The sequence below is a fragment of the Gigantopelta aegis genome, chromosome 4 (genome assembly GCF_016097555.1).
Source record: "Gigantopelta aegis isolate Gae_Host chromosome 4, Gae_host_genome, whole genome shotgun sequence".
NCBI lineage: Eukaryota > Metazoa > Mollusca > Gastropoda > Neomphalida > Peltospiridae > Gigantopelta > Gigantopelta aegis.
The window spans coordinates 52,113,073-52,125,184 of NC_054702.1; the positions used below are offsets into that span (position 1 = coordinate 52,113,073).

The window sequence follows — 12,112 nt, forward strand, 5'->3', positions numbered from 1 at the left end:
AGAGAATTTGGGAAATGGGAAAAACATACAAGAGGGATAGGACAACTTTTGCTGCAAAAGGTTTGGGTCTTTTTAACTCGTAAACTTTTTAAAGATTTGCATATATTAAATAAAACTTATCATGATTGTTGTGTTTTTTGCTGTAATTGGAAGAGGTCAGAGGATTAATTAATTTTAGCAGACTCACTGTGAAAGGTTATGGAATAAATCCATTTTGGGTTTTTTATTAGTAATGGCCTGATAGTCATTAATTTAGCAGAACACATGTGTTCTGTTACAAATACTTGATTCATATATTATCTTTCTGTGTGGCTAATGACTGGAATCATTTTCAAAACTATTTTTCTCCAATAGTTCATTTATTTTTGTTCATAAGTGGTAGAGATACTGATGACAATGATTATTGTAAGAACATTTTGATTTGCTCGTACTCAACAGACTTAAAAATAATGTCACTCGCTTTGTTTCAGCCATGATTTTTTAATTTATATTTTACACCAGCGTACTTCTCCAGAGTATGACAAATATTTTGAAAAGTCACTAGCCACAGGCCTAGTGGGTTTGTGAAAACCACTAGCCCACCAAGATAAAGCACTAGCCCAAATTCTTGATCAATTATAACTGGATTTTTATATAATTTTTGTAACATTACACATTTACGAGTATAACAGTAAAATAAAACAAACACTTAAATAATGTTGTAACTTTCAGTTTTTTGTCGTGTCGTACATTTGGTCTTTTGTCAAATGTGATCCATCGTCATTGTCCCGTTTTCACTTTTGCCTTCCCCCCGGGGAAAAATAATTGAACAAACTCATGGTTGGTATCTAAACCCACTATCAAACTAATTAAATTTAAATGAGGGTACGACAGTGTGACACACGGTAATAGATGGTTCAGTGTAGTTATATATTTAGGTGATGCCAATTGCTCAAATACAGGGCATTATGCCGTGTCAGACCGATATCAAAAGAATATAACGGCAACATCTAATCCGTTGTTAATTGATGAACAAAAAAGGTATTATCTTGTATCGACAGCAGTGACGTATTATCCAAACCGCTACACGTAATAGGCCAAGCCGAGTCATTGCATATGCGGTTACCATTAAAGAAATTGTTTTCCTGATCGCCGATAACCACATGTCAGCGAAGTGTTAAATTAGAAAACAATAGATAAATAAAACAAACACTGAAATTCAAAGCATGGCTGGGGTTTACTTGATTGAGATTAACCTGTCGTCGCGATTTGTGATTTCCAAGTTCTTAGCCTAAAACATATGTGCGAGATTAACTACGACGTGACGTGTCTAACCAGTCTAACTTAAAAACCACTAGTCACGGGCGTCGGGCTAGCGGATTTGTCGAACTCTGACTTCTCCATTGATCTTCTTTTTTGCATTTCAATACCTAATTAAAGATGACTACCAACCTTTGCTGTTTTGAACGTGGTAAATCAGATTACAACAAACCAATTGAGGAGAGGTTGGTGGGTCTGTTGTTTTTTATATGTATTGCCTGACCAAAATTATAACCCGCATAGATCTGTAATTTTGTTTTTCATCTTGTGAATTGTAGATGGGTTACAAGCCAGGAGAGGGCCTCGGTAGCAAAGGTCAAGGTATAACAACGCCTGTTGAGGCTTACAAGCGCCGAGGCAAAGGAACTATTGGTTTCCACGGAACAGAGAGATCTGATCGTTCACTAAAGGATTTTCCAGTGGAGGACTCGGAGGAAGATGAGGAAAAAGAGTTTCAGAAACAACTCCAACAATGGAAGAGAAAACCAGAGGTCAGTCGGATACAAATGAATGAATGAAAGTTTAATGACACCCCAGCACAAAAATACACCTTGGCTATTGGGTGTCACCAAGTCGAATATGCATTTTTATAGTTACAAGCCTTGAAATTCATTTTGTGGAGTGGAAAGCAATTTATGCTTTTGAAATTTTAATTTGGACACAAATGCTAGAAATTGATAAAAATTAGTCTCTAAATTGGACTTGTAGTGTAACTTTTTTCAGCAGCTATGCAAAAGACAAACATGGATAAAAACTTCTGATTTCCATGTATATTATTGCTTCTGATAACGAGGAATCTTGGATGTATCTGAAATACTGTACGAATTTTTTTAATAAGATGGAAAACAAAAACTGCTTGTGAAAGTGATTACCAGAAAGTATATCGTGATTTTTGAGTTGCTGCCTGTTTGCTGTCCGTTTCAAGTCTTGGTTTGGAACGGGGTGTGGCTCTGTGGTAGAACTTTTGACTGATGACATGTAATGAGCCCTAGAATCGATCCTCAATGGATGTAGTCATTTGAATTTCACCCTATCCAATTAGTGTCAGTGATGAAATAAGTTCTTTTCTCGCTTTGCCTTTGTTGATCATATTTTCATTATGCTGTCCTTTGTGAGACTACTATGAGAAAACTGTTGCTGACATTGGATTTACACAATATTTAGCTAACTATATTTTATAACAAAATCAGAAGTATACTGACATTTAGACAAGCACAGACAGACTGAATTAATTATGTTAAGCCATGATTTTTAAAAATAATAATTATAATTTAAAAATATATAATTTCAGACTAAAAGGCAAAAGCCCAAATATGTGTATAAAACGGCAAAAGAAGTTATTGACTCCGGGGTCGGAAGAAAAAGAAAAGTGCAGGACACTTCAACAGCAAAGGTTAAGGTCATTGATATGACAGGAAGAGAAAAGCGTGTTTTGTCAGGTATATTTAGATTTCTTATGAGACATTTTATTTATTAATTGTTTATTATACTAATGTACATAACAGTAAGTTTGTTCTGTGGGTTATAATTAACGAAGCAGGATGTACCTCAGTTGAAAAGCTTTCATCTTGATACAATACAGGGTTTATACGGGGGCATGGAAATCCTGGAAAGTGATGGGGGAAGTTGTAATTGTCATTTTTCAGGTGTGGAAGTCATGAAATTTTGAGTTGGGTCATGAGATTTTATGGGGGGAAAAGTTGGTTGTTAATTAATTGTTTCCCCATTTAAAATAACACTTTGGGAAAGAAATGAGCAGTTGAAAAATGCCTATAAAAGTTGTGGAATTTTATAACAAAGTATATGAATTTAAAGGATCTAGTCACTCTCATTTGACTTGTTAAATTACAGAGATCGGATTTAACAATGGCCATACAACAAATTCCCACAATGCCTTATTTTACATGTTACTGATTGATCATCATATTCATGAGAAACTCCTGAAAATTATTTTATTATCAAAAACATAAAACTGTTCATACTTTGTTATTTTGAATGGTGGTTGTTCTGTTCAATATTACAACACATATTGAAGTTTGCCTTGTTTTCCTGCCTTCTTTCCTAAAAAAAATGTCCATCTGTCTAAGCCAAATGGCCTTCCTGCTTAGCTGTTAATCTGTAGGCACAGTTTATATAAAGCGGTGTTCTCATTATGCGATTAGTCGCACTGACTTGTTGCATATGATTTGTCGTAGCGACTCAAATCATGTGTGTGGGAAGACATTACCTCATAAGATTTGATGACGTCGAACAAAGCTCGTCAGTTTAAAAATATTTTGCAGGAACTTTAAATGCCTACAAATTTCCACTGAAATAAAGAAAACACGAATCTAGACAATTTACTGATGGCATTATGTAACAAAACAATTACTGACCACATCTGGACAATAATAGGTTTTATAGGACATTTTGACATGTTTATAAACAAATAAAAAAAAACAGGGAAGTGACAAAACTAAACGGTTGCGATTTGATTGGCTGAGATTTTACGATTTGTCATGACGTGAGAAACAGGACACGTTCTAATCGGTACGATTCCGACATGACTTGTTGTATAAGACTAATCGCGTAATGAGAACGCCTCATAAGAGATCTCATTCTGATTAGATTGATGTGATGTGATGGAACTGTGTTTCCCTTTTGTTTAAGAATGTCTTGAAACACATTGTTTAATTAATGTTATTCTTTTGTAATTTATTTTTTTATATATATTATTAAATAATGTATAATAAATATTTTAATTGAATATAGCATTTTTATGGAATAGCTGCTGTGGCATACTATATTGGATATATTATTTTTTTAATGTATTTTTAATCAAAGCATTGCTTCCTGAAACATATGACTTACGTATGTGTTGTTTGCTGTAGGTTATCATGCAATATCACACCGTCATGACAAGCCAGATGAAGAGGAAGTGATTGTGACCGACACAAGAGAGAGAAAAGCGTTTGATATGCCAGAACTCCTCCACAATTTAAACCTCCTGGTTGACATGTCCGAGGAAGATATCATTGAAAACGACAGGAGGTTTGTACTTCACTTTTCCTGACTAGCTACCCCATACGCTTTCCTTCATTTTCCCCTATTTTATTTCTGTTCCAAACATGTTTTCTCTCTAAACCTGTTTTCATTGCAGCTCTGATCATATGTAGCTCCTGAATCTTCAAATGGCCATAATTGAAAAAACAACAAAAAGAAAATATTTAAAAAACCCAAATGATACTTTAAAAACTTACCGGTAATTGCTTTGTACATGTCACTGTGGATAATTCAGAGAAACTAGAAGATGTTTTTAGTACATAAATGACTCTTATGGAAGGTTGACCATTTGGACCAATGTGGTTTTATCTTTTACTGAAATTTTGTGCACTGGTTATAAATACTAAATCTTATGATTCATGGCTTTCACTGTTGATGATCCTATCCTAACCAGCGCTCCATGACTGGTGTATCAAAGGATATGGTATGTGCCCTTATTCCAAATGAAAAAATATAGCAGGTTTCCCTTGAAAACTAACTACATGTTAGAATTACCAAATGTTTGACATCCAACAGCTGATGATTAATCAATCAGTGTGGTCAGGTTGTGTTGTTAAAACACACATTACTATGATTGTTGACTATATTTTACTACCATGATAGCATAATATATATATTCTGTTGTAGATTGAAGTACGAGAGAGATTTGATTGTCAATATGCGGTATGAAAAGGAAAGACTCGACACCATCTGTAGAGATGAAGAGCAGAAGATGGACAAACTGAAGAAAGTTCTTGACATTGTCCAGAGGTTTGTCGCTTCTGTTAGTAGTCACCTTCACAAAACAGATATTAAATGTCAGGAATATTTGTCACAAAATCCCAATTAAGAGAAGAAAATTCACAAACACCATATAAACTGTTCTTCCCAGTTACATGTAGCAACAAATAGTGTTTTAATATAGATGTTTAACATCATAGACATACAGGTTCCCATATTTGGGGGGTGAGGGGAAGGCCTGAATAAAAAATTAAAAAAAGAATTTAGATCACATTTATTCAGATTTGTATTATTTCAATCAAATAGCTGTATAGGGTTCCAAAACAATAACTAAGCATGTTTACGTGGATTACAACTAATATTGTGAGTAAAATGATGAAAAGGTTTCAGGCCAGCTAATTTTGCTCAAATGTCTCCATTATTGTTGCCCAAGTACTAAGAACCTCCTGACCTGTCTTTTACGATTATGCTTAACAAAACCTCCCTTAATGTTTGAAATAAAATTCCTTGTTGAATAAAAATAAAGACTGATAATGACTACTCCTCCTAGCTATCAATAGATAATACATAGAGAATATTTCATGTTTTTTGTCAAATTTGATTTATATCTCATCGAGTGAAGTTTGCAATCATATCTCACTAGTCGTGCAAGCGCGACAAGTGTGATATGATTACAAACTTCACAAGATGAGATATAAATCATATTTGACAAAACACATGAAATTTTCTATTTATTATGTAATTTTTGGCAATTTACCTTTATTTTTAAAATGCCAGCAGCAAAATAGTTCCGGCTTTCTTACAGTGAAGATAACACTTTTTACAGTGACGATATCACATTTTAGAGTGAAATAGTTAAATTTTAACTCTAAAATGTGTTATCGTCACTGATAACACTTATTTCACTGATATTTTAAGATATTTCACTAAATGTTATATAATAACGGTTGTTATGATAACGATTCCACCTTTTATTAAGTTTTCTAGTTCATTCAACCAATAGAAAGGTGTCAGAAAGCTGTGCTAGAAAAAATGTCTTGCACACGTCCTCTAGATGGTAATGCACGCTTTTCTTTGGTCAGTTGGTCTTATCATTTTTAGAAAGTAGATCGCCGTTGCTACCTGTTGATTACATCATTCTCTAAGGTTACGTAGTACCTGACGCCACGTAATATGTAACGCTGCATGCATTCCTTTAGTGATGAAACATATATCAGCTGAGAGAAGGAGTGACGTCGCGGTACAAAAATAAAATGCAGTGAATTTTACAATAATTATACCAAAATTATAACATTCATTGAACTAAAACATATTTCTGGCACTCGTGCTTTTGTAGATGGTTTTTTTTGACACTCGTCTCAAGAAAATCGCTAAAGCTCGCTCCAAGGATTGATTTTCTGTAGACTCGTGTCAGAAAAAACATCGACAAAAGAACGAGTGCCAGAAACTAGTATTATATAATGTTAATAATGTCTATTTTTGATCTGATTGTCTTTCAGCTGTGAGGCTCGTACAACACCCGACTGTGAAAACCCGCTGACCCTGGATGAATGTGTGGAGGTGTTTAAGGAGCTCCAGAGGGATTATTACGAAGAGTACAAAATGTATGACATGTCTGCTCTGGCCATAGCACTCGTATTTCCACTGGTAAGTTGGGTTACAGGATCTATAACAGAAGTAGTCTAACAAAATATTTTACATTCCTATGGATGATCTATTTTAATAATATGTTTAACGACAACTTATGTAGTTAAAAATCACAAAAACAAGTTTCTAAGTCCTTTCCATGAATAGATTAAATCGTATAATGGCAGAAAGTTTGTAATTATAAAGTGTATAACATGATGATTTTAGCGATTGATATCTTCCATGTTTTGCATAATGTGAACAGACTAGTGAGAACTCTGTATGGGGCGGGATGTAGCTCAGTGGTACAGTACTCGTCTGATGTGCGATCAATCTAGGATCGATTCCCGTCGGTGGGCCCATTGGGCTATTTCTCGTTCCAGCCAGTACACCACAACTGGTGTAACAAAGGCCATGGTATGTACTATCCTGTCTGTGGGATGGTGCATATAGAAGATCCCTTGCTGCTATTCGAAAAGAGTAGCCCATGAAGTGGTTACAGTGGGTTTCCTCTCTCAATATCTGTGTGCTCTTTAACCATATGTCCGACACTATATAACCGTAAGTAAAATGTCTTGAGTGCGTCATTAAATAAAATATTTCCTTCCTTCCTTCTGTATGGTTTAAACCGGCCTCAGTGGCATCGTGGCAGGCCATCGGTCTACAAGCTGGTAGGTACTGGGTTCGGATCCCAGTCGAGGCATGGGATTTTTAATCCAGATACCGACTCCAAACCCTGCAAGGCTCAATGGGTAGGTGTAAACCACTTGCACCAACCAGTGATCCATAACTGGTTCAACAAATGCCATGGTTTGTGCTGTCCTGCCTGTGGGAAGTGCAAATAAAAGATCCCCTGCTGCCAATCGGAAGAGTAGCCCATGTAGTGGCGACAGCGGGTTTCCTCTCAAAATATATGTGGTCCTTAACCATATGTCTGACGCCATATAAACGTAAATAAAATGTGTTGAGTGTGTCGTTAAATAAAACACTTCTTTTTTTCTGTATGGTTTATTAACCACATTAAAATGATAGGCTAACTGCTATTCCCACTGATAAGACAGATTACAAAGTCTATAACCATCCATTTCTTATCCTAATGAACCCAGAAAACTCAGTAAGAAAGAATTTATCAAACAAACGCCATCCATTTTCAGATGAAGAGATTTTTCGAGAAGTGGCAGCCATTTGAGGATCCGTCGTTTGGCGTGAACACGATGCACGAGTGGCGTCTGCTGCTGGACGACCAGAACTACCAGTTCACGATGGATCTCGACAACATGGACACCTTCCAGCGACTCATCTGGGATGTCTGGCTCCCACCCGTCAGAGTGGCTATTCTGTACGTCCACCATGTACTCAGTGTTTCTCACATCGCTAGCTGTATGCAACACAGACGCATATTCTATAATTTCGGCTGAAATGGAATAAATCTTTTACAAACACATGATCTTGTTTACCAAAACATTGTTTTAAACCCATTCTAATGCTTATTTTATTTCACAAAAGCAACTAAACACTATCCAATAGAGAAAATATACAATTTGTTATTTTCAGTTTATACTTTTAGTATAAACCATAATCAGGTAATAAAGTAACTATGTTCTTGCTATTGGTAATGTTTATTTCATTATACAGTAAAGAAAATAAAAAATAAATGTTTTGGACATTTGTCCAACTTTATTTTCACTGAATGGATGGGCTATTACACCTCTACCCTACCCACCACCACCACCACCCATTCAGTCTGACTAATTTTGAACACCATACACTCGACCCACCACCTACCATTCAGTGTCACTAATTTTGTACACCTCACCTACCACCCACCATTCAGTGTCACTAATTTTGTACACCTCACCTACCACCCACCATTCAGTGTCACTAATTTTGTACACCTCACCTACCACCCACCATTCAGTGTCACTAATTTTGTACACCTCACCCACTGCCCACCATTCAGTGTGACTAATTTTGTACACCTCACCCACTGCCCACCATTCAGTGTGACTAATTTTGTACACACCACCTACCACCCACCATTCAGTGTGACTAATTTTGTACACCCCACCCACCACCGGCCATTCAGTGTCACTAATTTTGTACACCTCGCCCACCACCTGCCATTCAGTGTCACTAATTTTGTACACCTCGCCCACCACCTGCCATTCAGTGTCACTAATTTTGTACACACCACCTACCACCCACCGTTCAGTGTGACTAATTTTATTGTGTGAATTGTTTCCAGACAGTGGAATGTGCGGAATCCTGACCAGGTGATCCGCCTGTTGGAGTTGTGGAAGAACGTGCTGCCGTCATGGGTGATGGAGAACATCCTCAACCAGCTGGTGCTGCCCACGCTGCTCGGCGATGTCGAGATGTGGAACCCGCTCACCGACACCATGCCCATACACGCCTGGATCCACCCCTGGTTACCTCTCATGGGTAATTATTATGTGTTATTTTCTATAATTAATGACAATTTATATGCTGCTTAGGTATGGAAATGGAAATGGTCTTTGACGTTATGCAAATCAAAATATCTTTTATTTTTATCACACCTTCCATTTTGGAAATTTTGCTTTATAAATCTGTTCTCCTTAAAAAGAAAAAAAAAACCTGTGGCTTCCATTATTATTAGTCCTAAAATTATTTTCAGCCAATTTAAATGTTTTCTTTAAAAAAATATTATTTTTAGCTGACAAGCTATCTTCATGCTATGGACCGATCAGACACAAGCTTGCAAATGCCCTTGTTAACTGGCATCCGTCTGATGCCTCAGCGAAGATCATCCTGCAGCCCTGGGTGGGTGTTTGGAAACAGGGACACATGGATGCGTTTCTTGTCAGAAACATCGTGCCAAAACTGGGTCTGTCCATGCAGGAGATGATCATCAACCCACACCAGCAGATTCTTGGTAAGGATTTGGGCTTTTTGGTTTAAAGGTCTGATACCAAATAGCCAATGTATTTTTCATGTTGGAGTGTCATTCATTCATTCATTCATTCATTCCAAGGAATATTTTGTTCAGTATCGCGGCGCTATTTGCTACACAACTTTCAGAGATCGCTGCACAATTTTAAAACATTAAACAGTACAGTGGACTCTGTCTAAACCGGATCTCTGCGTAAACCGGTCCATTTCTGAAGTCCCGTCCAGCTACCGTTTATCTCTTAGGTATAAATCTCTGCCTAATCCGTACTCTGTCTACTCCGGACTCCGGATCAAAAATCAAGAACGAAAGAACCGTTCATGCATTAATTACCTCTGTCTACACCGGATTGGGATTTGACTGAACGACAGGCTGCTTAATTAGTTGAACAATGATCGTCAATTGCCAAGTAATCAGGACGCCAAATACAAAATGTAATCGCACACGTGTGAAGTTTACTCTTATTGCGGTAGGTCGTTAGATCAATCGGATTAATATTAGTGTGTGTGTTGATACCTAACTGATTTCACTCTTATGAATTAGGCGAAGTATACTTGTCAACTTAACACATGTATAAATAGGTGCGAATCGCTCGTATATTTTGTGTTATCTTATTTCATTTATAATGGCGGAACGACCCCAAAAACGGCAACGTATCAAACTTTTGTTAGAAACTAAAGTCAAATTAATACAAGAATTTGATTCAAATCCGCAGTCAAAACATGGGATCAAATGTCATTGTCGATCATTCAAGAACCATAACTCTGGGTGAAACTCTGTCTAAACCGGTCCTCTATGTAAACCGGACTATTTCGACGGTACGAAGTGAGTCCGGTTTAGACAGAGTCCACTGTAGTTGGTAATCAATTTTCAGTTGACTAGAAATATCACTAATCAAGATTTTGAAAACAAAATGTTCCCTGCATTCATTCATTCATTCCAGTCCTCTACATTGTGACCACTGTTTTTATTTGGCAACTAAAATATTTCATACTATCTATATAAGAATACAAGTAGGCACCGTCTGGCTCCTAGATGGAAAAGTTAATGTAGAGGGCTGCATTCATTCATTCATTCATTCATTCATTCATTCATTCATTCATTCATTCATTTAATGTTGTGAATGTATAGATGAATTTTTTTTAAATCTTAATTTCCCATCCCAGTATATTCTATTCTATCAATGGAAGCTTACAAAGTGAAACACTGAAAGGTATCTTGTTGCAGTTGAAAGGAGTAGCCTAAGATGGCCATTGCAAGTGTCAAACTTATTGGATGTTTGGTAGATGCTTATGAAACAAGACTACAAACGTAAAACAATTATGTTAGTTGTAATTCCAAATTAACACATTAAAAAAAATGAACATGCTACAGTTGTTAAATGACATTGGTCATGCGATATGTTTATGTTAGGGTTGTGATGTTAACGCTTTTTATCAAATTTCAGTTTTTTGGCATAAAATAATTTCCGACAAAAAAGACAGGATTTATTTCAAGTGCAGAAAAATTAACTTTATTCAATAACTATGTAGCTTGTTAAAGGTCATTTAGCCTTTTATTTTCAAAGTGGTATCACATATGTTGGATGGATGATCATGCAGGTTTTGTAGAATGTTTATAAAATCCACTAGCCATTGGATCGATCAGTGATTTAAACAATTTACTAGCCACAATTAAAAATTCACAAGCCCTACTTTACTTTAAGTTAATACAATTTTACTAAATAATAGTAATAATCAGATATGTCACCTAAAGAGGGAGATTGAGCTTAAAAACACTAACATTGGGGGTTTGGGGTAGGGGCAGGATATTCAAATTTACAAAATAGACTTAACTGCAACGTTTGACCAAATAAAATTCACTAGCTGTCGGACATGGCAGTAGTAGTTATTTACTAGCCCAATATTGAATATCACTAGCCATGGGAGTGGGGCTACCATAATCTAGAAGCTCTGGATGATGGATGGATTTTTTGTTTGTTTTGCTATGTGGATTTTTGTTTTGCTATGGATGTTTTTTATTTTATTTTGTTTCTATTTGTTTCAATTAGATCCCTGGCGTTGGTTCATCTCGTGGCACGGCATTGTTCCTAACCACCACATGGTATCGATACTGGAGAAGACCTTCTTCCCCAAGTGGTTGCAGGTTCTGTGTGGTTGGCTTGGCAACATGCCCAACTATGAGGAGATTACCAAGTGGTATCTTGGATGGAAGGCTCTGTTTCCTGAAGATCTCTTGATCGTTCCAGTTGTCAAAGGTCAGAGTTCAGTCACATTAAAGGGACATTCCTGAGTTTGCTGCATTTAAGATGTTTCTGATTAATAAAACATTTTTACGATTAAACTTACATATTAAATATATTTTCTTGTTTAGAATATATGTGTCTGTATAATCAATGTGTTTCTGGTCGTCTTAATATTTGTAAGAAGCCCAAACTGCATTTTGTCTTCAAATAATTTCGTATGTACAAAAAAAAACATATTTTAGGAAATAAAA

The 12,112-nt window shown here is 36.3% G+C and overlaps 1 protein-coding gene across 1 annotated transcript in view; it reads left to right on the forward strand.

The window, feature by feature from the left end:
- The window catches only part of LOC121370712 (tuftelin-interacting protein 11-like), a 33,407-nt gene that overhangs the window by 18,210 nt on the left and 3,085 nt on the right, over positions 1-12,112 (forward strand). The window contains exons 5-14 of the mRNA XM_041496125.1: positions 3-60; positions 1,578-1,790; positions 2,591-2,738; positions 4,170-4,329; positions 4,969-5,091; positions 6,561-6,708; positions 7,842-8,026; positions 8,933-9,129; positions 9,383-9,601; positions 11,667-11,873. Of these exons, the coding sequence (XP_041352059.1) occupies positions 3-60; positions 1,578-1,790; positions 2,591-2,738; positions 4,170-4,329; positions 4,969-5,091; positions 6,561-6,708; positions 7,842-8,026; positions 8,933-9,129; positions 9,383-9,601; positions 11,667-11,873 (1,658 nt within the window). The remainder of the gene's footprint in view (positions 1-2; positions 61-1,577; positions 1,791-2,590; positions 2,739-4,169; positions 4,330-4,968; positions 5,092-6,560; positions 6,709-7,841; positions 8,027-8,932; positions 9,130-9,382; positions 9,602-11,666; positions 11,874-12,112) is intronic.